The following is a 27,600-nucleotide window of genomic DNA, read 5'->3' as shown; positions in this document are numbered from 1 at the left end:
TTAAGAATGGTTACATTTCTCAAAAGTAGCCAAAGTGATCCTATCACATGTGCCTCCTTGGCAGTTTACATTTCAGGTGATGTCTCCTTACCTAAATTCATCCCATGAGTCAACCACACCACTCCCTTGGGACCCCTCTCAAGTGATAACATCTGTCATTTCAAAATCTCCTTAAGAACAGAACTGGGTCTTATACATCTTAATACTCGCTGCAGTGCCCAGATAACAGGGCAACTGACAAAGGTCTATTATGAAACCATCAGAATTATTAGCATCTTGGGCCATCTCTCCTCCTCACCCAAAAGGACATAGTAGTAGCCACACCCACAAACACATGCCTATAACAATATTATCATGAAAAATAGCATCTTCATTCAGCAGATGAAGTCTCTAAAGCATATTATCTAATGACTTCTATTTTCCCAAAGCCAAATTGGAGCTGAAACCTTAGCCTCCTCTTTGACTCAAAACATTCTCGTCTAAATTACACTGCTGCTACCATAAAAAGAAAGAGGGAGGAGGAGGGAAAGGTTGCTCCTTTATCTGACACCTGACATATGATTCTCACTAATAATCCACATATACACATCATAGAGGGTCACATTCTAACAGGGGATGATGATATTCAAGATGACTGAAGTTGCTCGTAAATGACTTCACAGTTTATACTAGAAAAAAAATAACTGCAATGCACAGTAATCTGACTCCTGATCGCCAAGGCATAGTTCAACACAGAATTGTTCTTTGTTTTTAAGAAACAGAACAACACTGGAAGAGGGCTGTCTGGCTATGATATACTCAAAGTTTTATTTCATTTCAAAGATGCATAGTCACATTTGTGTTCTGACACATAAAAAAAGGGCTACTATCCTTTGGAGAAGGGGTCAGCAGACTACACTTCAAGGGTCAAAGCTGGCCCACAGTCTGTTTCTATATGGCCAATAAGCTAAGAATGATTTTTACATTTTTTAATGACTGAGAAAAACAAAACAGTATTATTGGGTGCTATGAAATTTATATGAAACTCAAATTTCAACATCATCAATAAAGCTCTATTGGAACACACACACTCATCCACTTACACACTATCTCTGGCTGCTTTTGTGAGGGATTGAGAAGCTGTCACAGAAACCATACATCCCACAGAGCTCCAAATAGTTACTATCCAGCCCTTTACAGAGAACCTTTGCCTCTGCTTCAGGGTGTGGACGCTGGAGCCTGGCTGCCTCCATTTAAGCCTAATATATATTCTCCTTGCTGCTGCTCTGTCGTGTCCAACTCTTCGCGACCCCATGGACTGCAGCCCACCAGGCTCCTCTACCCATGGGGTTCTCCAGACAAGAACACTGGATGGGTTGCCATGCCCTCCTCCAGGGGATCTTTCTGACCCAGGGATCAAGCCTGCGTCTCCTGTATCTCCTGCATTGCAGCCGGATTCTTTACCACTGAGCCACCACGGAAGTCCATATATTCTCTTTATTCAGCCTCTATCTTAACACTTACATTCACTTATTAACTGTGTAAGCCTGAACACATTGTTTCACCATTCTGTGCCTCAGTTTCCTCATATGTAAAATGGGGTTAATAATGGCACCTACCTGCTGGGGTGTCATTGTGAGTTATAAACGAATGAAATGTACAAAGCGTGTGAAACAGGACCTGGCAAGCAGGAAACAGTTTATTAAGCACAAGCTATAACTACCATTCCTTCTTGCTGAGGGCTACAGGATGAGTTTTCAGATGAAACGGTAGCAAAGTGGTTAGATTCCAGGGCAACATCCCAAATCTCTTCAAAAAGGCAGAACTGAAGTAGGAGGCAAGAAGGAAAGAGAGGGGAGAAAAATAAAATCAGAAAGAAGAGAACGGAGGAGGGAATAAGAGAAAGGAAAAAGTTATCAGGACCTCACTAGCAAGGACAGTAGGTGGCCTATTCACAGGGGAAGTATAAATTAGGGTAATTTCATCTGCAGTAACGGATTAAATCACTTTTGTGGGCTGACGGGATACTAATCACCAGGTAGAAGCTATCTCAGGGGCTGGGGAGGGAAGCATTCAAAATTCTAAGCAAGTGACTTACAGATGAACTGCTAGGTCATTTTTAAGTTGAGCACTTCCTGTATTTTACATTCCTAGACAAATGACAAGTGATAGCTATAGTAAATTCTGCATCTTGTTATCCACATAGAGTAGCTAATTAAAAGGAAACAATTTGTGTAAGGACCCTGTCTTTACAGAGTGCTCATTTTGTTCAGAATAGCACTGACTTCCTAATGCTAAAAAAAAAAAAAAAAAGTTCCTATAAATAAAACACAAGCTCATTCACCAAAAATGGACCTGCATAGCAACTGAGAGGTAAACAGGGTGTTTGCTAGAAGATACACTTCACTTGCTACCGAGGTAGAATAATTCTCTTTCCCAAGATGCACTTTCATTTGAATCCCTTCTCTGTGCAAAGGTGAGTTCCTACCTTCTCCATGTACCTATAAAATTACACTCACTGCTTCTCTTTTTGCATTATGATTTCAAAAGCTTTAAAGCACCCCCCACTTCAAAAAAATAAAGAATCTTTTTAACTCCACCATAATCAAACAACTATATTATTCCCTTCCACCCTTGATCCCCTTAATCCTCACCACTTCTTTGCTTAATGCTTGTGGTAAATCTTCCCTGCAGAGGCTAAACACACATATCAACTATTTTAAAGAGACTTGATGTGTAAACATAAAACGCAAAATCTTAAGGAAGGACATTATTATCCGAGTGATTTCTGCAAATTGTGCAGGAAAAGAAGAGTGATTTAAAGCAATGCATCCAAGAGAACATTAAGATGCTCCCGAGCTGGAGGCAAGTTCAAAACACTCACTGAGAATGGATCTGCTGGGAGAGTCCCACTGAAGGCTTCGGCTTGAGGGTCAAGGTCATCTGGGCCAGGGGACTGACTCTTGGGAGAAGGTCTGCCTTCTTAGATGAAGTGTGCTTCGAGGCTTGCTCAGGAGGGACCCAGGAGGAAGCGGCCGCAGGACTCTGCCCTCCGAGGCCTGGGGACGAGGTGTCCTGGGCAGCCGTTGTCTCACAGGCTTGGCCCTTGGTCCCTGGTTTACACACACACAGCTGAGGTCGGAGACACATCCCTCCATTCTGACACGGTGGAACACAGCTTGCTGTGGGAAGACAACAGAAGACACATTTTGAAGGAGAGCAGTACAGACTTCACTAATTTTTCCAGATGCTTACCACTAGCATTGGGCTGTTCCTCAATGAAATAAAATGATGATGATGATAATAGCAAATATTTATTAATCGTTTCATACATGCCAGGCATTGTTTTAATAGATACTGACAAATGAACCCCCCACCCCCAGCAACTGATTTAAGGAGATGTTTTATTTTCCCCATTTTACTGATGAAGAATCAGGCATGGGGTTGTAAAATTTGCCAAAAGTCCCACAATCATCAGTAAATAAAAGAGCTTGGATATGAATTCAAGTGAACTGGCTCCAAAACCATATTTTTGACCACTTTACTATAGCTGCTGCTCAGAAATGCATCAGAAATACAGGGGGGAGAAAACAAAGTACTCTGTCCTTTTTTAAGTCGTGTTCCATGGCTTAAGTTTAAACTTTGGGTATCCAAACAAGTCTTGGCAAAAAAAAAAAAAAACAGAAGCCCAGTCCCAAACCCAAACCCCCCAAGAGGGTAATGGCCTTCATCTGGCATTAAGCTATCAAAAGCTTGGAGTGACTGTTCAGAAATTTAGTCAACCTTTTTTTTTTTTTTTGAAAGAAAAAGCAAAGGTAGAAAGATTGAAAGTCATCTAATATACACTTTTATACATGCATTATATATTCTGAAAGCCAGTACACCCTTAATCTTATAACAAAAGACAATCAAAAAGAAACCACCTGTTTATCTCCTATTAGCTAGGATGCATTTACTTTGGGTTTTTGGTTTTTTTTTTTAATATGGACCATTTTTAAAGTCCTTATTTAATTTGTTACAATATTGTGGATGTTTTATGTTTTTGATTTTGGGCCATGAAGCATGTGGAATCACAGCTTCCTGATCAGGGATCAAACCTACACCCCCTGCATTGGATGGCAAAGTCTTACCACTGGACGGCCATGGAAGTCCCATGAACGCATGTACTGTGAATCACCAGACTTGTGGCCAAACAGAGTTTTAAAGTTAGCAGGGCGATGGGTCATGGGCAAGGTGAGTGGATTTTATCACAGGCAAGGTCCCCTGGGAGTTTAGATGTTATATGTCGTAAAATTCATGACTTAAATTTTATTAACATCATAGGCGTACAGACATGATTCCTTCAGACCCTTCTTTATTTTATTTGTACCATTTATTTACACCAGCCTTTTGGTATCAGCCCTCTTTGACTAAACTCTCTGTCCTGAGGCAGATCACAATACTAAACCTCCCATACAATTCAACCCAGGATTCAGTCTACAAGCAATTACAAAATAGATGAAGAATACACACCAGAGGAGGCTCAGCCATGGAGGAACCAATGACCAAGACCTGAAAACCCTGAAACCTCCTAATTTCCTATAAAAGAGAGACAATACTTCTCCTATTTTCCTATAATTCCTATTAGTTATAGAAAATGATAAGAAATAACTGTCAAGCATCAGAATAGCAGGCTGACAAATTTTCTAAGAGTTGAGAAGGATTCTCAAAAAAAGGAAAAAAAGGAAAGAACGCCGCCAGCTCCCGAGGTGACCCTGGGGTGAGTTACTTAAGCTTGGCCTCTGCACCTACGCAAGTCCCAGGGCAGGAGGAGGGCAGAAGCTGCTTTTCTAAAATGGTCCCCATGGGTTATTTCCATATTAGGCTTCTAGAAGTCAAAGTCAAAAAGCTATGCCCTTCGAGAGTTCAGGAGTCTAATTTATCCGTGCTTTCCTGGCCAACACAATCATCGGTCCCTCCTCAGCCACGCTTATTTATGGACCGTCACAGGAATGGAAATGGGCTCCACCCAGAGACAGCAGAAGTGGTCACCAGCGGGAAAGGACGGGGCTTTCAAAGCTGAGCCTCTGCCAGAGGTCACCCCCCACCCCCAGGCACTTTCATGTACACATTCTCTTCATGCTTTCAATTAGAAACATGTCTCGGTGTAACATCTGAGAATGATTTCCGCTTCTCCCTCCCAAGGTGTATTGCAAATGTCTACTAATCTCTCAGGAAGGCTGCACGAGTGGCTGACAAAAGCTGGTACCTAGGTGGAAGCCAAGCACAGACGTCTCCCCCAAAACACCCAGAAGAGCCAACAAGGGGCTGTCTGGAGGATGAGTTAGAAGTATAAAGGGTAGCCTTGGGTTTTTTCTAACTCTTCCAATTTTGCATATGGAAGGATGAGGCGAGCAGGGAAAAAATAATAAAAGAAAAAAAAAAGAAAACCTTTAAACTCACACCAAAAAAGGACACTTTATATAATAGTAGTTACATATATATACATACTATTCTTTCACAGTAAGGGTAGTATATATACAATACTATCCTTTCACAGTAAGTTTTAAGAGACAATAAGGAAACTGATGATTTTCTCTTCCACCTTCCCCATTTGGGCCTCCTGGAGCACGTAGGTAGGGCCAGCTTAAACTGTGGGGGTCCGGGGTGAGGGAGGCGAGTGGGTAAGGGAACAGATTCCCCAATGGCCAAGAAAAGCCCCTCCCCTGACATGAAAAGCAAAACTGACGTCCTGCAACCACATTTGATCAAGCCATTTTCCCCACCACATTTGGACTTCATGCAATAGTGGTTCCCACATGTCACTTCTCAATGTGTGGTGCCTGGACAAACCGCAGCATCACCTGGAAACACTTTAGAAATGCATATTTGGCCAGCCCCTGGCCTGCTAAATCCCAAACCAGAGCCCAGCCATCTGACTGCCTGCCAGGTGATGCGCAAACTAGCGGTCTTCCCCCAACACCTTTTTTGAGAATTTACATTTTTGTCACTGCAAGTTTGTGTTTTCACAATGCAGTGGCTTACTGAATTCTTCCTCTCATAGCTGTGTCTGTTTTATGTTGCCCTTCTGTTTTTAACGCAAAAAATTAAAAAATTCTTCCATGTGACTAAATTCAAGATAATTATCAGTCCCTTTCAAAAATTTATACATTTGTCACTACATGGTCAGTGTAAAAATTCATAGGCGTGTATGAGAAAACTGTTATTTTTTTAAATTCAAGTATAGTTGACTTATAATGTTACATTAGTTTCAGGTGTCAGCACAGATATTTAGTACGTTTACAGATTATACTCCAATATATCATTGTTGCTCCTCTATTTCATACACACTAGTTTGTATCTGCTAAGCCCATACCCCTAACGTGTCCCTCCCTCCTCCTCTCTCCCCTCTAGCAGTCACTGGTTTGTTCTCTGTGATGCTATTTCTGGAGAAAACTGTTATCCTAACTGAGGTATTAAACTATGTGGAATATTTTAAATCTTACGGAAGTTCTTTAAAAATGTTATCCATCAGTCATCCTGCATTTGCCCAGGCCAGCTGCGGTTCCACACAATGAGTGAACACTATGGAGATCTTCTCAGCAGGTGGGGCAGTGGTTCTCAGGCTTTGCAGCACAGTAGAATCACCTGGGGAGCTTTCACACTGGCTCAAAACCCAGGTGTGACTCCAGGCTGATTGAACCAGAATCTCTGGGGAAAGGGGCTCACTGGTCACTTTCGTTTTTCGGTTTTTTAACTCCCTGCTAAGCTGCTAAGTCACTTCAGTCGTGGCCGACTCTGTGCGACCCCACAGACGGCAGCCCACCAGGCTCCCCCGTCCCTGAGATTCTCCAGGTAAGAACACTGGAGTGGGTTGCCATTTCCTTCTCCAATGCATGAAAGTGAAAAGTGAAAGTGAAGTCGCTCAGTTGTGTCCGACTCTTAGCGATCCCATGGACTGCAGCCTATCAGGCTCCTCTGTCCATGGGATTTTCCAGGCAAGAGTCCTGGAGTGGGTGCCACTGCCTTCTCCTTTTAACTCCCTAGCTGATGGCAATGCGCAGCCAAACAGGAGACCTGACGGTAAGGGAATAAAATCCTACCAGACTTGCTGATCATCTTCCCAAAATGTTGCTTTTTGAATTTTTTCTCCTTCATTTAAAACTTTTCAACATATTCTAGCTGCCAGGAGATACATTCAAGGCCCTCATCTGGAACCCACCCCCTCTTTCCATCCTCATCACCCGCCGCCCCCGGCCCACCCCTGCAAAAGCTCACCCTTTCTTGCCTCTGTACATAGGGTGCCCTGTCCTGCAACATGGGCCAGCCCCTCAAGCGCTTATTCATCTGAAATGTCCTGCTTCTCTGTGAAGTCCTCTCCAAATGCCCACTCACCCTGACCTCCTGCGCCATTTCCATCATCCACTTCACATCTCACCTGTATGGTCACATATATTAACCATCTTTCAACAAAGCTCTTTTATTTCCGAACTAGAATGTAAACCATGAGGTCAGATAAATGACTAAGACAGAACTTTTTGTACCCAAGGACGGGAGCCTGAACCTCATCTTGGTTGACTGACCGATGTCAAAGTGGATCCATCTCTTTCCAAGAATGCTGGAACTTCAGGACATCTATAAAAGGGAGATAATAAGTGGGTCCATAATAACATCTACACCCCTGGATGTGGTTTACCAGTTATTCAGTCAGTCTCCAAGCTTTCAAAGATGTTTTTAAATCAAAATTAATATCTAAGTATACTTTGCTAACATATATGGCCTGCAGTGGCATTTAGCAGCATGTATATTAAACAATTACAGAAGCTCAGATTCAACGCATTCTAGAAAAACTCTGAATGGGAGGAACCCTCTGAAAATGGTCATGAACTCACAAGAAAAGATCACACAGGGCAGATGGGAGCTGTGATAAGGTACTAAACCTCCAATTCAAAAGTGCATTAAGAGAATTAGCCTAAGACATTCAGGTGAAGTTGGAAAAAGGCTTCTGAAAGCTTTTTTTGTGTGTGAAAAGGAATTAGAAAAGGGGGAAGCCCACAATTTATTAAGTAGATAATCCAATAAAAGGACTTCTGCTCCAGATAAGCAGAGTGAATTAACCTCTACCACATCTCCCATTCCAAACACAGAACAATCATTTTTAAAGACTTTTTTGTAGATTAAAGAAACAGACTTCCACAGCTGGGCATAATGGAATAACTGTTACCAAACAAGCCTTTTTGCCATGACAGCTAGAAAACTGGATGAAAGATATAAGACAACTGTTGTCAGATACCAGACAACTGGCAAGAGAAGACTGTGAATCCTAAGAGAAGGGCATCAAAAGGGAGCCCTAGGATCACCGTAACCGCCTGCAGGAGGCACTCGGTCGACCACTATGCAGAAGGATCACCACGCACAGGGTGATAAAGGCTGAGTGGCTGGGATCTGCAGGCAGAGTTCTGGACAGGAGAGGTCTGCGGAGAGTCCTGGAGCCTTCACCTGATACTGAGCTGCACAGGCTCAGAGAGCAATAAACTACCCAGGACCTGTACGCCACAAATTCCCAGTCCTGGCCTACCAGAGTCAGGACATTCAGCACAGACCCCAGAACTCGACTCCCTTTCAAAGTAAAACCTCAACATCAAAACCAGGCAAGAACTGTACACAAAGAAGCACACACAAATGAAAACTCACACACAAATCACAGTTAAGAATACATAGACGCACAATTCCTAAAAAAAAAAAATTAGTAAATCTAATACAACACTATTTCCAAACCAAATTAATTCAAGAAATATAAGGATGATTTTAATGTCAGCCACTCTTCCCATGGTATTCCCCACATTAGGAAATTAAATGAGAACTTGTCTCGGTGAAGGCAAAAATTTTCCAATGAAATTCATCACTTATTCATAATAACAAACAAAAACTGTTAAGACAACTAGGAATACAAAAGGATTTCCTTGTTCTGGTAAACAGTACCTACAGCAAATCCCAAGTGAAGTGAAGTCATTCAGTCGTGTCCGACTCTTTGTGACCCCATGGACTGTAGCCTACCAGGATCCTCAGTCCATTGGATTTTCCAGGCAAGAGTACTGGAGTGGGTTGCCATTTCCTTGTCCAGGGGATCTTCCCGACCCAGGGATTGAACCCAGGTCTCCCGCATTGTAGGCAAACGCTTTACCATCTGAGCTACCAGGGAAACCCCCCACGTACCAAAGAGAATACCAAAACCTACAGCAAATATTATGTGGAAACTGTAGAAACATTCCTATTATAGCTGGAAACAAGTCTAAATGCCCACAACAGCCTCTATAGTTGATGTTATATTTTAAGTCCCATGGTAAAACAAGGAAAGAGAAATAAAAGATCTAAAATGAAACAAATGTAACATTATTTCAGTTTATCTAAGTGGTTATATAGATAATCAAGAGATTCTACAAACTATAATAGCAGATAAGAATGTGGTACTTGTTCAAAGAGAGAAAAACAGATCAATTAAATTTAACAGAAAGCTTAGAAACAGACTCACATATAAATGGAGGCTTGAAACATGATGGAGGAGATATAACAACCCCGTAAAAAAATGGACTAAATAAATGGTGTTGAAAAAGAAAGAGCCACCCATCTAAAAAAACCAAAACTAGATCCCTACCCAACATAGGAGTATGCATTCTGGTGTGTTCCAAGGCCTTCAGTTGCATTCAACTCTGTGCGAACCCCATGGACTGTAGCCCGCCAGGCTCCTCTGTCCATGAGATTCTCCAGGCAAGAACACTGGAGTGGGTTGCCATGCCCTCTTCCAGGAGATCTTCCCAACCCAGGGATCAAACCCAAAGTTCTTCTGTCTCCTGCACTGGCAGGCGGGTTCCTTATCACTAGCACCACCTGGGAGGCCCATGCATTCTAGATCTATAAAACTTAAGAGAAAATGTGACAGAATATCTTTATGATTTGGGATAAGGAGGTATTTCTCAAATGTGAAAACAGTTAAGTAAAAATCCAAAAGGATTGATGAACTTGACTGTATTAAAACTTAAAAGACACCATACAAAACACTGAAGCACAAATGACAAACAGAAGACCCTCGCAGTATATTTAACAAAGGACTAATAACCAGGTATATCAAGAATTCCTAAAAATAGATAGGAAAAACAAAGCAAAATATGGACAAAGGATGTGAGCTGGCTAGTCACAGATGGTGAAATGTAAAATACATGTGAAAAGATACACAACCTCTCCAATTATCAGAGAGCTGCAGATCAAAACAACACTGAGATGCAATTCCACACTCAAGAGACACAACAAGTCTGTTACCACCAAGTGTTAGCAAAGATACGGGGAAATGGAAACTCACAGACTGTTCGTGGAGGTGTATAGGATACTCACCTCTGTGAGAAGCAATATGGCAACGTTTAGTAAGGTTATGATGTGAAAACCCTAACACCTAGCTATTTCACTTCTAGGCTGTCATTTGCTCAAGCAGACATATATACCAATTAGTAGGAAAACAGTGACACTGACAGATAAATTGATAAACTGTGGTATATTCATATATGGAATCGTTTACAGCAGTTAAAATCATGATCTAGATCTATATGCCAAGCAACATGGATGAACCTTGTGAAAATAATGTTGACCGAAGAAAGTAATTATAAAATGCTACTTTGTAGTACTATTCTTTATATGATACTATAATACTGTTCATGTAATTTTTAAAGACATAAATCACTACTCCTTGTTTTTAAGGATACATATGAAATCAACAAAAGCATTAAAATATGTATTGGATTCCCACTAAATTCATAACCATGACACCTCAGGGAAGGATATGGAACAATTTCAGAGAAGAAAATAGGTCACTTTATTGGAATTTTTTTTCTTTAAAAAATAAAAAGATGGGGGACTTCCCAGGTGGTCCAGCAGTGAAGGCTTTGCTTTCCAGTGCAGGGGATGCAGGTTCAATTCCTGGTCGGGGGGCTAAGATCCCACATGTCTCAGGACCAAAACACCAAAACATAGAAGCAATACTGTAACAAATTCAATAAAGACTTTAAAACTGGCCCACATTACTAAAAAAAAAAAATGTATAGAAAATATGACAATGGGTGTTAGCTGTTGGTAGTAATACACAGGTGCTAACTACTGTACCCTTTTTACTTTCCTGTATACTTTACAAAATTTTTTCAAAATCAAAATAATTTTTTTTAAATAAGCCAACAAAAGGCAATTGAGAATTGAAGACAGTTAAAACCTGATTCTTAATCACGGAGTGAAAAAGGTGATCACAGGGATGAGGTTGGTCAAAGGGGCAGAAACTGCCAACATCACAACGCGGTGCTCTGCTCAGTCGTGTCCGACTCTTTGCGACCCCCTGGACTGTAGCCCACCAGGCTCCTCTGTCCATGGAATCTTCCAGGCAAGAATACTAGAGCGGGTTGCCATTTCCTACTCCAGGGGATCTTCCTGACCCAGGGATCAAACCAGAGCCTCTTGCATCTCCTGCTTGGCAGGTGGATTCTTTACCACTAAGCCACCCGGGAAGCCCAACACGACAATAATGAACCCAGTGTGCACACAGTGGGCTTGCAGAAAGCCCACATCAAGACCTGGGTGAGAAGAATGGACCATAAAATGCTACCCCATTGTGGCCACAGAGATGGTCTTAGGAAAACACTCATCTTTTGAAACAAATCCTCAATTTTTGCTCCAAACAGTAAATCCTCTCAGATTTCTTCCTACATTTGAATCCTACTCCAGTTTAACAAGCTGATCCTAATGTTCTTTAAAAGTTTAGTGACTGTATTTTTAGGAAGTGTCCCATGCCCTGAACCTCAGGCTCTATTGCTCTTAATTCTAAAAAAGTAGCTCTTAGTTATATTTAAAACCCGTCCCAGCCCACACAGGGCAAACAGAGTGAATCTCTGCCCCTTGCCTAACTCCAAGCAAGTTACAGCATGTCGACCGCATATGTCCCAGGGAGAAATGTAAGTCTAACTGTGTCTCCTGTGATCAGAGACAGCAGGTGAGAAACTGCTTTGCTGTGTGTGTGTCTTCACAGTAATTCCCAGCTGCCCTTTGAAGTCATTCAATAACACTAAGTGATATCAGATCACAAGACTCATAGGATGAGGTCACACATTTTCGTCTGCTCTTATTCTGTATGCCTCTTGTGCCAAACTTAAACAAAACGCTGCAGTTTCATGGTGAGTATCTCTGGGTCAGCTTCCTCCAAAATCCTAAGGAGCAAAAAACAATAGTATACATCCCAACACCTTTTCTATCCAGCCTTGTGGAATAATGAAGAGTTCCACAAAATCAAATGCTATACCTAGGTGAATCAAGCACCAAGACGTTTACTAACTCATAGGTTTTGGACAGCTCTATGAAAAACCTCAGATGTGTGTGTGCTTTCAGAGTGCCCTGCTCTTGAAGTCAGGATCTCTCCTCTGCCTTTCTAGGCTGTTTGCTTTTCTAATCTACTTTCAAGTGACAAGTTAACCAAGCAGATAGTCAGACGGCTGAGCACAGCACAAATTACATGGAATACATGAGACCCAAAGGTTGTGTGAAGAAACTCAGGGCTTTATGAAGACTTTCCTGCCTTTATGTCAAGGACTGAGCCCTCGTCTGCCTAATACCCCGGGAGCTGTATTCTGGAGGGTGGAGGTTCTGGAAGCCTGAGTTCAGCAGGAGAAGCTTGTTACCATGTGATTTAATTTAAAATAGATGGTCGGCCTAGGCCAAGCACACTCCTCCTGATGCCATCAATAACTGTGAAATCATTCACAGAGTATAATAATTAAGTCGTAAGTTATATAATGAAAAAACCGCCGGCAATTTTTATGGGTTCTGTTTCTGGTCTTATTACTGCTGTTTTATGAGTTTTGGTGTTGTTTTTTTAAGTCAGTGAAAAAGAAAATAAAGTTAAGGATCTACAAGTTTTTACTATGTAAATATTTAACTTAAAATAGCAAAAGAAAAATGAGGAAAAACCAGAAAATTTTCAGAAAATGGTATTATATAGGAAGAATTAACAAAAGCTGTCTTTAACAAATTAAGACCAAAATTGAAAAGGTGAAAAAAGGCCAGAAGTAGACAATTGAGACAAAAGAAAACACAATTAGTAAGTAAACCTGTGGCATACTGTCTAAATTAACGAAGTCATCAAAAGAAATGCCAACTAAACCAAGGATGTACAATATTATGGCTACTTTGTATTTTTTTAAAAAGACATGTAGAATATTAATACAAAGTGTAATAAAGGGTAGTAAAATGATACAAGACTTTTAGAAAGCACTTCAACAATATGTTTCAGGCTATTTTGGTAGCTTCATTTCTAGAAATTTACCCTAAGAAAATAGTTTAAAAAAGAAAATAACTACACACACACTTATGCCCAGCTGTCCACAGCAGTGTTATTTATACCAATGAAAAATGCAAAAGCAGCATATAGATTGAGTAAAGGATGGTATTATATAACCTTTCAAAATTAGAATTATAAAGTGATACTGTAAGTTTTTAAGTGTTATTATTAAAGTGTATTGAAAACACAAGGTTATTTTGCTATTCAGTCATTAGTTAAGCATCTTCTCTGAAAATAGTATAATTTTACTGTGTGTACTAACACTAGTACACATGTGTAATAGACACAGGGCTTCCCCGGCTTAGACAGTAAGGAATCCACCTCCCAATGCAGGAGACATAGGAGGCGTGGGTTCAGTCCCTGGGTCTGGAAGATCCCCTGGAGAAGGAAACGGCAGCCCACTCCAGTACTCTTGCCTGGGACGGTGGAGCCTGGTGGGCTACAGTCCACGGGGTCTCAAAGAGTTGGACATAACTGAGTGCGTAACAACACAGAACATGACAAACAAGTTCCTGACAAATCTTGGGTTTTACAAGCTAAACTATTATGCACATGTGAAGTATAATTACAAATGACATTGTCATAATTCATTATAGGGAGACCATAAATTTCTAAATAATAAATCTTTGATCTGTTTTAATACCATATCTCTCTCCATTCATTATTCAAACATTGAGCCCTTCCCCCTTACATGCTAACACTGTGCCAAGAAGTGCGGATTAAAAGATGGAGAAGACAAATTTCCCGCTCTCACGGAGATCAGAAACTAGTATGGAAGACAGACAAGTATATATATATGTATGTGTGTATGTATACATAAAACTTCACCATACAGTCATATGTTGGAATAATAAAGGTATGGAAGAAATGAGAAATGAAGGGCCCTAAGTGAGAAATCTGGAGAAGGAAATGGCAACCCACTCCAGTATTCTTGCCTGGAGAATCCCATGAACAGAGGAGGCTGGCAGGCCATGGTCCACGGGGCCTCAGAGAGTTGGACACAACTGAAGCAACTAAGCAAGCAAGTGGGAAATCAACCAATATTTTCAAAATTATATTCAAGGGATTAAAAAGGATACAGACAATTCTCAGAATGGTTTGTCCCCTTGAGGAGATGTAAAATCCACCTACGATGGAAGCCGGCAGTGGGGTGACGTGAAGCTGGACTCAACGTCCCACAGACCTGAGTCTGAACCCCTCCCTACCTCCCCAGCTGGGTGCCCTGGGGTCAGTTCTAAGTCTGACCTGTGCTTCAGAACCTCCCTCAATGAAGTGACAATTCTGAGTGACTCCGGAGTGACAATTCTGCACTCCAGGTTGCACCAGGCGCCATCACACGCCCCATAACTAGAACTGTAGATAAGAAAACACTATCTCTGCCCAGTGGAACTCACAGCCCAGCCAGCGGACCAACAGAAAAAGTGATTATAACAAACATTTCAGAAAGGGAAGAATAAATACTGTGCAGCGGGGAACTATCCCTAGGGGATTTAGGGTATTAGGAAAGACCTCACTGAGATCATGAACTTACTATCAGATCTGAAAGCTGAAAGAAATAAATAACTCATCTGCCCAATCCCAGAGTATGGGACCAAATGGTGAAACCTGCCACGAGCCATCAAGAAGCAAAATGCAACTCGACTCTACTGATTCCAGACTGACTCTTCATAAGAGATGGGGTTCAGGGGAGAGGGAAGGAATTAACATGTATTCTTCAACATATGTGTCCAGAACGCTGACCTAGTATGATTTAATGTAACCGGCAGAGACATTACCCTGTAAAACAGGAACAGAAACACTGATGTCCATTGTCACCACTGTAACTTAACACTGTTGTGAATGTCCTGGTCAACTCTGTACTAGCATACAGAAGAGAGGTCTGAGCCAAGCCAGCCCCCGCACTGCCGAGGGGGTGTCCACGGTACAGTCTATAAAGCGATCAGCCGTATTTAAGATGAAGCCCTCAGAACACTCATGCTATTTGTATTTCATCATTACTAATCCAGGAAATTTTCTATTCAAATCTGTCCACTGCAGTATTACAATCAATACAGTGGTTAAAAAAGAGAGAGAGAGAAAAGAAATAACCTACCTGTAAAAACAAAGAAGAGATAAAAAGCATGAAATGTGATGAAGCCATCAAAAACAATGTCCTAAAAACCTTTTAATGACTTGGGATAATGCTTATGAAGTAATGCCAAGATTAAAAAAATAAATAAATAACCCTCCACTCTCTCCAGAACACACTCCAGTCAGCCTTGCACCTCTGCCTGTCCACTGAGTCACACTCACGAGTAACCTCCTGGCTGCCAGTCCCATGGCCTTCTCCCTTCTCCACCAAGAGCATCAGTGGACCAATCCCTCCTCCCTCACTACCTTCTTCCCTTGGCTGAGACATCACCCCACCAGCCTCCGCCAACATCACCATCAACCTTCACAGTCTCCCTCCGGCTCCCCTTTCCCTTTCTGATCTCCCCATGTTGACATTTCCCAGGGCTTTCTTGGTCCTTGGGCCCTTCTTCTGATGACCTCATTCAGTCATGTGGCTCTGATTTCCATTTAAACTGGGTCCTAATTTAGACCTCAGACCCTGTCCTTCTATCTGAACTCCACATTTCCACGTCCAACTACCTCCTCAACAGCTCCGAGTGGATGTCTACCAGATGCTCAAATTTAGCACATCTTGATTCCTGCCCGCCTCTGCTAAACGCATACAGCACAACCAGCTCCTCCTCAGCATTCATCTCGTTAAAAGGAACCGCCTTTGAGGGAGGTGATATCTACTGTAGAGGGGGGTGATGTATGTATAATTGTGACTGATTTGTGTTGTTGCATTGCAAAAACCAACACAACACTGTAAAACTGTTTTCCTCCAACTAAAAATAAATCGAAAAAAATTATACACCAATCTAAATGGGAAAAGAATTTTTAAAAGAATCAGTTCAGTTCGTTCACTCAGCCGTGTCCGACTCTTTCCGCCCCCATGAATTGCAACACACCAGGCCTCCCTGTCCATCACCAACTCCCGGAGTTTACTCAAACTCATGTCCATTGAGTTGATGATGCCATCCAGCCATCTCATCCTCTGTCGTCCCCTTCTCCTCCTGCCCCCAATCCCTCCCAGCATCAGGGTCTTTTCCAATGAGTCAACTCTCCGCATGAGGTGGCCAAACTATTGGTGTTTCAGCTTCAACATCAGTCCTTCCAATGAACACCAAGGACTGATATCCTTCAGGATGGACTGGTTGGATCTCCCTGCAGTCCAAGGGACTCTCAAGAATCTTCTCCAACACCTCAGTTCAAAAGCATCAATTTTTAGGCACTCAGCTTTCTTTATAGTCCAACTCTCACATCCATACATGACCACTGGAAAAAACCATAGCCTTGACTAGACGGTCCTTTGTTGGCAAAGTAATGTCTCTGTCTTTTAACATGCTATCTAGGTTGGTCATAACTTCCCTTCCAAGGAGTAAGCATCTTTTAATTTCATGGCTGCAGTCACCATCTGCAGTGATTTAAAAGAATACATACATGTATATGTACAATGGAATCATCTTGCCGAACACCTGAAACTATCACAACATTGTTAATTAACTACTCCAAAACAAAAGAAAGCCAAAAAAGGGCACCACCATTTGCCAAGTTGCTCACCAAGCACATTAGTTTTCTAGGGCTGCTACAACGAAACACGACAAAATACATGTTTTAGACAACAGAGAGTCACTGGTTAGAAGTCTGAAATTGAGGTGTTGGAGGCGCTGGTCCTTTCTGAGGGCCTGTCTGGTTGCTTTCTCCCAGCTTCTAGTGCCTTGGGCATTCCTTGGTTCCTAGAAGCTGTTTTTGCAAGTCTTCCTTCTATGCATGTCTCACCACCTGCCCTCAAACCCTTCTCCCAGCCACTTGTCCCCTGCAATCTATTTTCACCAGAGCAACCAGAAGAATCCTGTAGAATCAAGTCAGACCACACCCCTCCTCTGCTCCAAACCCTCCGAAGGCTTCCATCTCACTCGGTAAAACGCAAAGCGTTTATTTTCACAGTCACTTCCTAACCTTGCGCACCATACCCGTCACACTGGCTTCCTGGCTCGCCCCTGGGCAGACAGTGCCTGCTTCCACCACAGGGCCCTTGCATCTGCCTGAAACACGCTTCCGCAGATACCATGGGCTACCTTTCTCACATCACTCAGCCTCCCTGTGACTATCTGCTCCAATCAGCAATGTATAGGCCTCGATTAGTCCGTTTCATTTTTCTCCAAAGCACTTATCCCTAACCCTACATTATATTATTTATCTATTCATTGTTTCCCACTAAAATATCAGCTCCACAGGGAAGAAGACTATTTTGGTAGCTGGTTTTTCCCTTGGACCTAAAATAATGTCTGACTCAAAGAAGATAATAACTTAATGTCGGGTCTAACTCAAAGAAGATAATAACTAACTGCAGAATGAATGAACATGTGAAGGCAGGCTGGAAGAAAAATATATTTAAATGCTAACATGAATTACAATCCTAGGAGTGGTAAAATTATAAGTGATTACTTATACCATATTATACTTTCCATATTTGCTACGATGGCCTTCACAGCATGGCAAATATCAATACTTTATCAAGAAAAAATGTTAATTCACTTAATGGCTAACTTAAACATACTTAAATTTTTAGGGGGTGTAAATCCTACAATCTAAACAATACATGAGATGGAGTACCATATACTAGGATTTTATGGTAAATGTATGATACTGAAACATACATTATTTTTACTTTGAAACTTATTCTTAACAAACTTGGTAATGATTGGGTAATATGTCTAGCATTATTATTTACATGTTTAACCTGTTTAAAAAGCTTTTTATTTTCATCAACCAAAAATGCAGAGAAGCTTTTCTGAAAAATCATAGAAATAAAAAACCAAGATTTATAAGGCCTAAACGACTGCCAACTTGAGAATCATGTATCTGAAATTTGGATTTAAGTAAAGGTAAAAAAAAAAAAACTAACACAGAAAACATAACTTTACTCTGATTAGGAAGCTAGAAGTAAAGAGCCCATTAAAGTCAGGCAGCCCATACCAAGCCCAGACACTGGGCTAGTTGTGTGCCCCTGGGTATATTTCCATTATCTTTTTTTGCATCTCAGTTTTCCCATCTGTAAAATGGGAGTGATTTTTTTTTTTAAAAGAGGGTTTCTGATGGACTAAGTAAATGAATACACACAAAGCACAAGGGCCTGTTTCAGAGTAGCATTTGACAGGTGTCAGCTATTATTATTATTCCGCGCATCAAATTCATCCCACACATACCCCAAAATAGACTTTAAGGAAACTTTTGAAAAGCAGGTCACATCTATATCTGGGATAGAATTTTATTTCTACCACTGGAATTTTAAATTTATGCAAGACAGCCTTTCACACTGAATCAAACATAAGTTAACTTTTTCCCCTTTCTTTCCCACATTTAACCATTCAGAATAAAGCTGTGGAAGGCAAAAAAGTTATAAAGAGCATCAATCTAAAATAAAATATTACATGGTTGTTACCATGCTCAAGACTCATATTTCCAAACAAATTTTCTTAACTGAAAAAAGGCAATAATAGCTACATGAGTGAGACAGAGCCTTTAAAATTACCATTTATTTTGACAGCATTCCTTTAGGTAAATTAAGAGTATTATGTGACCAAGGATGGGAACACCCTGGAAGAGATACAATCCAGGCCATGCCAAAGGCTCTCCTTGCTAAAATAAAAACACTTGTAAATGTCACTGATGCCCGAGCATCACTGTAGAACACAAACATTAAGTGGACTGTGGACACGGCCCCAGCTACAGGGATCACAATAATTAGGCTCTAAAGCCCCAAATGGGAGCAACAATTGAAGCCTCACTGTGAAATACCAGGCCATGCCTCTAAATGGAAGGAAGAAGCCAAGCAGATGAGGCTATTTGCAAACACTTAGCCCCATGGCTACTAGCTCTATCATTGTGAAATGTGATACAACCATTTTCAGAATGAAGCTGAAATAGAACTATGGACATCAAGGACCCATCAGCAAGCAGTTGAAAAGAACAAGCAAAGCTCTGTTTTCAAAACTTGAATACACAAAATTAAAATTGTTTAAATAGCATTTCTCATTTCTGACATCCTTTGGAATAGAGCAATTATTTTAATAAACATTATGAATGTAAAATACTCCATTTAGTCATATACTGGGCCTTCTTTCCACATGCATTTAATTTTTTTTTTTTAAGTAGCTTCCTTAACAGCTGATCATCTCAGAACTGAAAAGAAATGGATAATCAGCAAACAAAGAGAAATTTGCATAACTACTAGGACAGAAATCAACAAGAATGGTCTTTCTGTTAAAGCTGTCAACTTTAAAATAAACCATTCAAAAAATAAATAAATAAAATAAACCATTCCACCTAAAACTCGAAGCCAAAAGTGTTAAACAATGGATGATGTTCATAGGGTGTTACTCTTCCCAACTTCTTAATGTTTTGTATTTTCCAAGAAAATAAACCATAAATTAAAAAACCATACATTTTCTAAGACTTAATCCAAGTAATTATTTTTATGTTTCAAAATATGCTATGAATAACCTACTTGTTTTAGTCGTAATTGTATTTGTTTCTGTTTTCTTACAAAGTAGAATCACTAAATTTCCTGCTAGTCAATTCTGAAAAAACATAATTAAGAGAAAGAAAATAAAGAAACTTTATACAATTCTGGAAGTAGAGATTTTAATCTCAAAGTGTGAAAAATACAATCACGAATGTCTCACAACTGCCTGTTTAACAGACTGGTTATACAGTCACTATTCTCAAGCCACAATCCCCTAAAGATCATGTATTCCTAGTACCCATTTTTATTCTTAGATTTCTTCCCGTTATTTGTCATCACCAGTTCATACCACAATTAGGGGTAGGCTTCTGTGGAGTTAGAATGAGAAAGAGAAAATGTTTGTGTTCTACAGAGATGCTCAGGCATCAGTGACATTTACAAGTGTTTTTGGTGATAGATACTTTCTAAAAATAGTTCCAAATCTATCCCTTCCTATCAGCACATGCTTCTTCTCCCATCAAAAGTGACTCTTATGTCTCTCCTTGTTGAGTATAAGGCTGGGTCTATGACGTGTTGTTTCAGTCTGACTCTTTGTGATCCCATGGACTGTAGCCCACCAGCCTCCTCTGACCATGGGTTTCCCAGGCAAGAATAACAGAATAGGTTGCTATTTCCTCCTCCAGGGAATCTTCCCGAGCCAGGGATCGAACATGAGTCTCCTGCATTGCAGGCAGATTCTTTGCAGCTAAGCCACCTGGGAAGCCAGGGTCTGTAACTATTCTACAAAAAAAATGCAGAAGTGCCCTACTGAGAGCCTCCCAGCCCAGGCTTGAAAAGGCCAGCAAGCAATACTTCCTACCTCTTGAAACCTAGCTGCCATGTCATGGGGAAGCCCAAGCAACCAAGGAAAGAGGCCCACATGGAAGAGAACCGAGGCTCTCAACCAACACCCAGCATCATCTTGCCAGCCGTGGGAGTGTTCAGCTGATGCCATGTGGTATGGAGACAGGCTGTCCCTACTGAGCCCTGCCAAATTGCAAAACCATGAGTAAATAAATGACGGTGTTTGTTTTAAGCCACTGAGTATTAGGATAATTTGTCTCAGAGGCATAAATAGAAATAGAAACAATCTTCCTGAAGAAGAGTCATTATCTCTCATTCCAGGGCTTCTGCTAATTCTATCATGCTAAATTACCCTGCATTAAGCACTTAAAATCTGTGGTTGTGTAATCAAGTCTTCAAAATAAAAATGAGCATAGTTGTGATTAACAGCCTCCTGAAGCCTATGAGGAAGGGAGAAGACCCAGCACGGGCCTCTGCATCTATGTATTTCCAAGTACTGAAGACGATCAAAGACTACGACAGCTTTCTCCAGTGATTTCCTGGCAAAGTTACCAGTGCAGAAAAACACTCATCTTTGATAACAGTAGCCACAACTGAATACTATTCTACAAATTATATGTTATATATACTTTACCACAATATTTAAAATAATACACACACACTCAAAAAAAAGACCACTGTACACTGTACGTGGGAGAATTAGATGACATGTGAATTAAATCTCAATACAGCACTTTCCATACAGTCCTCCACACGGTAAACAGTCCAGCTCATCTTTGACCAGCTCTATCTTAAAAAGGCTTTTCTGTGTTAAAATGTGCCTGCCCACAGCTTTCATTCATCAAGTCCCCTTTCGACAGTATTGAAGCTCCACCATCCTGCCTGTGACTTCTCTTCTCCTGAATCAAGCAACCCATTCCCGCAGCTCATGTCGGCTCTGTTCCCTCCATCATCCAGCTGCACAACTTCGTATATTACAGCAGCTCCTGGTACTGGGGAAGAACATGCACTTTGGAGTCAAAAGGCCTAGGTTTAAATCTGAGTTCCATCACTCACTAGCCACGAGAAGCTTTGATTTCAACACATGTAAAATGCAGATGGGGAAAGAAGTCTCATCTTTGGGAAGGAGTGGGGCAGGGATTGAAGTCAGGGCTTGAGATGACAATCACCTGTACTCAAAAATGATGCTTGCAAATTTACTTAGTTTGGACAACATACTGTCTCTCAGTATGTCTTTCTGCATTTAACAAGCCACCACTTCTTTGTTTAAACACCATCTCACCCCCTCTGCCAAGCACGTGTAGTTAATTCAAGCTCATTAAATGCACGAATGATGCAACTTCATAGAACAGACCCAACGTCAACATTAAGCAAGCAGCAACAGGGTCTGGAACCCAGGAAGCCCACCAAAATGACTAGCTTTTTTTATTTTATTGCAATTCTGGGCTTCCCTGGTGGTTCAGCAGTAAAGAATTCACCTGCCAATGAAGACAAGGGTTCAATCCCTGGGGCAAGAAGATCCCCTGGAGAAGGAAATGGCCTGGTGCCCATACGGTAAAAAATGTGCCTGCAATGCAGGAGACCTGAGTTTGATCCCTGGGTCGGGAAGATCCCCTGGAGAAGGAAATGGAAACCCACTCCCCATATTCTTGGCTGGAGAATCCCATGAACAGAGGAGTCTGGTGGGCTACAGTCCATGAGGTCACAGAGTTGGACACAACTGAGAGACTAACACACACCAATATTCTTGCCTGGGAAGTTCCACGGACAGAGGAGCCTGGCGGGCTACAGTCATGGGGTCACAAAAGAGTCAGACACAACTTAGTGACTAAACAACAACTGCAGCTCCAGGAGGGAAGGATAAAATCTAATGTGATGTCTCCAGAGTGGTCAGCCCAGCTGGCGTGGAGTGGAGCAGAGTTCAGTGCTGGGAATGGTTTTTTTTTAATGTCATGGCAGGACCTCACTTCATGATTTTGATTATTTGTACTTCCTCCAGTTGGCAGGACAGAGAGGTCTGGAACATCCACCCCCAAGAGCACTGGAGAATAGACTCAGTCCCCCACTTCCAGGATACTGCCCCCACCCCATACCCATCTCACCTGCAAGCACGCATGCTGATTCTCAGCCCCCAACCCAGCCTCACAGGCAGAGAAGGGAAGGGTGGTTTTTGGCTGACCCCACCCCACCAAACATTAAACACACATTTTCCTTTAGCCATCCCACAGAGGTCCAACCCATTATCTGCACAAATGTAATTACCTTCTCAACTAAACTGCTGCCCTTGTTCCAAAGGAGCTGATGGACTCACCCAGGTGTCCTGTTGAAAACTGAAATATATTCCACAACAGAGGTGAACCACTACAGAGGTCAAAATGCTAAGGTTATTTTTTAGCGTAACAATAATGAGAGTCATCTGCCTGATCAAAACGTTCGATTGCAGGGAGACTCCAGGCAGATTAACCCCCCAGTGGCTGGTGATAACCACCAGGCCAGGCAGCAAGGTCCTTGATCCTGCGTCTACTTGGCCACTGGGAAGATAGCTCTCTCTGCCTGTCACCACGCCCAGCTCAATGCGAGAATGTGGGGCAGTAAGAAGGGGAGCCCTCACAAAGATCATTTAATACAGGACACTTCTGTCCTATAACATTTCAGGGAGGAGAAATTACTGCCCTTCTGATAACCAGTGTTTGGTGATGGCTTGCCACTCTCTCGCCTAATCAAGCCCTGGGCTACAAGAAGCCACTACCGATCCCTGTCACAGGCACAACCCTCCGCCAGGGTCTTGTGACGAGTGACAAGGGGAACATACCACAAAGCAGGTTCCAGCAGAACCCGGGGTAAACGGTTGTCAGCCCGGCAAGTGAGCCCAGCAGAACCTACTGAAAACACAAAGGACTGAGCCACGATCTGAATACACAGAGCTCTTTAGCCCTGAGCCATTTACCCCTCAAGCAAGACATATTCTCTCACCATCCTTCCTAACACCCAAGGAAGGACAAAATCTCTCCAGTAGGGAAACTGGGCCGCAGGTGCATCGGTATTATTTAATCTCAAGGCAGAGGTTCTCGGTGTGGTCCCTGGATCAGCAGCATCACCTGGGATCTTACCAGACATGCAAGTTCTAGTAGTGTCTTGCCTCAGCCTTGTGGAGTCCAGCAATCTGTGCTTTAACAAGCACTCTGGATGACTCCGATGCGTGAAGAACTTTGCCAGCTACAGTCAGATTTGCAAGTTACTGTCTTAAGGCAATAGGAATCTACGCAAAGGGGATTTCTGGGGTGACCAGGATTCATTAGCTGCCAAGTAGTCTGGGACTTGGGACAAAAGGCAGAGTCAGGCAGGCCAGTAACAGGAGTGGAATCAGGGTCACTCAAGACCGTAAACATCATGGGCAGCTCAGGGACTAACCGTCCACGTATCAGAAGGGACGGCTGATCTGCCCTGAAGTATGGCTGAAAGGTAGGACGCTGCCAACTCCAGGGACATCGGCACCTCACTGGAAAGCCATGACTCGTTCTCAGCATCTTATAAAAAACGGAATCCTGACTTTCCTGGTGGCACAAGGGATAGGAATCCGACTGCCAATGCAGGCGACACAAGTTCGATCCCTGGTCCAGGAATATTACATGTGTCTCGGAGCAGCTAAGCCCATGTGCCACAACTCCTGAAGCCTGCACGCCTGGAGCCCGTGCTCCACAACAAGAAAAGCCACCGCAATGAGAAGCCCACACGACCCAATAAAGAGTCGTTCTTTGTTACCGCTTGCCACAACGAGAGAACGCCTACACCGAAGACCCAGCACAGCCAAAAACAAAATAGATAAATTAAAATTATTAAAAAAAAAAAGAAATCCTCTCTTCAGATGCAGTCTTACACTGAAGCTTAATGCACGAAACTGACAAGCACCCTCCCCACAGCTGCTCTTACGTTCCCCCTTTGTAGCCCCTGATACACTTCAGTGGAATCTTGAGGGTTTCTGTGAGCACAGCTTGAAAAACGTGGGCTCCTCACAAAACGGGCTGCTTCTGGAGCCCCACCAGACCTACTGAACTAGAAGAGCTGGGGGTGGGGCCTCGAGACCTATCTTTTTCTTCGGGTAACCCTGATGATCAGCCAGCTCAGAGCCACTGAGCAATGCTTGTCTCAGAATAGAGCCTAGCCTTTTATATCGGTATCATCAGCGGGAGCCTGTTAACCCTGCACACTCCTGGGCCCTCCTCAAGCCCTATTGAGGCTGGATCTCCGGAGCAGAGCCCGGAATCTACAGTGGAAGATGGTTCTCACGTGCATTGGGTACACGGAGTCTTGAGGCGTGCTGACTCCACCCCCCTCAGTCTCTCACCTGAAAATATAAAGAGAATTCAGCCCTCCTGGCTAGCCCCTGAACCTTCACTCCGAGAGCATGGGTGTCAAGTCACTCTCTGAGATGCTGGAGGAGCAGGAAGGAGCTTGTCTTGGAGCCTGGACTCCTTTTCAGTCTCAACTCAACACAGGAGCACAGGATCGCTGACAACCAGGCACCAACACCCGGGCCAGCGGGTCTCAACGTGGTTGGCGTGATTAGAATCACATGACAAACATTAAAAACAAGGCGTCCAGGTGCCGCCCCTCCCCACAGATTCTGCCTAAATTGCCTTGGGTGGGGGCATGGCGTTGACATTTTTTAAAGAACTCTTGGGTTAAAATGCACAGCCTGGGGAGAATATCACAGCCTAGTGCAGACGTGTGCAAACGTGAACATGCACAGATGCTGTTACAGTGAAGATTCTGATTCGAGGGGTAGAGGTGGGGCCCAAGGCCTGCGTTTCCAACAGCCTCCCAGGTGCTGATGCTCGGATCACATCGGGGGCAGCAAAGATCTCATGGTTCTCAAACTTCTGAATCATCTGGCGGGCCTGTTAAAATGCAGATGGCTGGGTCCACTCCGACAGTTCCCACTTCAATATGCCTGCAGCGGGATCCTAAAATCCTAAAATTTGCATCTCTAACAAGTTCTCAGGGGAGCTCAAGTTGAGGATCCAGCGACCACACTCTAAGAATTAGGGAGGCCATGGTTTTCAAACATGAGTGTACATGAGAACAGCTTGGGAGCTTTCTGAAACAGAGGTGAGCAGGCTTAGTCCAGATGATTCCCATGCCTGGGGAGGAGCCCAAGAGTTACAGCTCCACAAATTCCAGAAGATAGTGAAGGACAGGGATGCCTGGCATGCTGCAGTCCATGGGGTGGCAAAGAGCCGACATGAGTTGGCGACTGAACAACAACAAAGCTTCTCAAGGGACTCACATGCTCTTCCAGGCCAGGGACCTCATCCAGGCCTAGAATTTGCATCCTACCAACACAATGACATATCTGGTACTAACAGCAAGCTTTACTGGAAAGAGAGGCTGGACACCATAAACGTCCTTTATAAAGCACCACCACACTGCACATGTAAGACACTTTCATAAACCAGGCCCAACCTAAGGAAAAAGAGAACGCCACCTGGAACTCGACAAGTTCCAGATTACTGCTGGGTTTCCTGGAAGCCTTGTCTCTAGGGGTCCAAACCTAACCTACAAGGTTAGAAGAGAAAGACGACGCATAGAAACTTTGCTCCAAACAATACCTATATGCACAAGGAAAAGCAACTAGCAGGATAGCTAATCGGATAGGTGTAGACTCAGGTTAGGACTCCGGCTAAGCTCTAAAGTGGGGGAAATGATATCTCACTTGGGGGTTGTTGAGAGGACATAATAAGGAAATAACATATGTAAGATACTTAGCCCAGGACTGTCAGTAAAATCATGAATATATGACACTTCTGACAGCAGTGCCATAAAATCTTGGAACCAGAAGGGACCTTGATGTTTAGCCTTCAGCCAATAAAGGAAACCCAAAGACCAGGAGGACAGCATCACTTGGTTGTGCAGTATCCCAAGCCCACCCCAACCTTCTGGATCAGAATCTGCATTTTACCACGACCTCAAGAACATTCCTATGCACCACTACCCAACAACAACCCCACCAGCTAGGGAGTATGTCAGTGGTTCTCAACCCTGCCGAGTTGTAATCATCTGGAGGCTTAAAAAAAATTTATTCATGCAAAGTCAAATCCCCTGAAAGTCTGATTCAACTGGTTTGGGAGGTATCCTGAGAACTGAGCGTTTTTTTAATCTTCTTAAGGCAGCAAAGGTTGAGAATCACTAGAACAGAATAAGGGTGGGGAGGAACTTCTGTGGCAGTCCAGTGGTTAAGACTCCACACTTCCAGCGCAGGGGCTGAGAGTCTGATTCTCTGGTTGTAGAACTAGGATCCCACATGCCATGTGGCATAGCAAAAAATAATTTTTTTTAATTTTTTCTAATTTTTAAATTATTTTTTTAATTACACCTTAATAAAAAAAACTATTGTACAAAATATATTTTTAAAAAATAAGTGTGCAGGCTCCGCAGTTAAATGGATAAGTTTAATCCTGCACCTGGAGCAGGTTGCTTACTCCCTCTGGGACTTCAGTCTCCTTGTCTATAAAAATCAGCATAATAATGGTTGTTGTTGAAACTGCTGTTTAGTCGCCAAGTGGTGGTCAACTCTTTTGCAACCCCATGGACTTTGGAGCCCCCCAAGCTTCTCTGTTCATGGGATTTCCCAGGCTAGAATACTAGACTGGGTTGCCATTTCCTTCTCCAGGGGGCCTTCCCAACCCAGGAATCGAACCCATGTCTCCTGTCTGGCTAGCAGATTCTCTACCACTGAGCCACCAAGGAAGCCCTAATAATAGTGGTGCCCAATCTCATAAAGATACTTAGGAGACAAAAGGAGACATAATCCCTGAAAATGCACAAAACTGCCAGGCACAGAGTTTGTCCTTGTTAACAAGCACTGACTATGCGC

The 27,600-nt window shown here is 42.6% G+C and overlaps 1 protein-coding gene across 6 annotated transcripts in view; it reads right to left on the bottom strand.

Moving 5' to 3' along the window:
• The window catches only part of LTBP1 (latent transforming growth factor beta binding protein 1), a 434,653-nt gene that overhangs the window by 381,539 nt on the left and 25,514 nt on the right, over positions 1-27,600 (bottom strand). For all 6 annotated transcript variants that reach the window (XM_070476676.1, XM_070476671.1, XM_070476680.1 and 3 more), the window contains exon 3: positions 2,864-3,161. In XM_070476676.1, the coding sequence (XP_070332777.1) occupies positions 2,864-3,161 (298 nt within the window). The remainder of the gene's footprint in view (positions 1-2,863; positions 3,162-27,600) is intronic.

The sequence above is a fragment of the Odocoileus virginianus genome, chromosome 2 (genome assembly GCF_023699985.2).
Source record: "Odocoileus virginianus isolate 20LAN1187 ecotype Illinois chromosome 2, Ovbor_1.2, whole genome shotgun sequence".
Classification (NCBI taxonomy): domain Eukaryota; kingdom Metazoa; phylum Chordata; class Mammalia; order Artiodactyla; family Cervidae; genus Odocoileus; species Odocoileus virginianus.
Note: the sequence above shows the minus strand (reverse complement) of the source record. Positions and strands in the feature narration are given on the sequence as shown.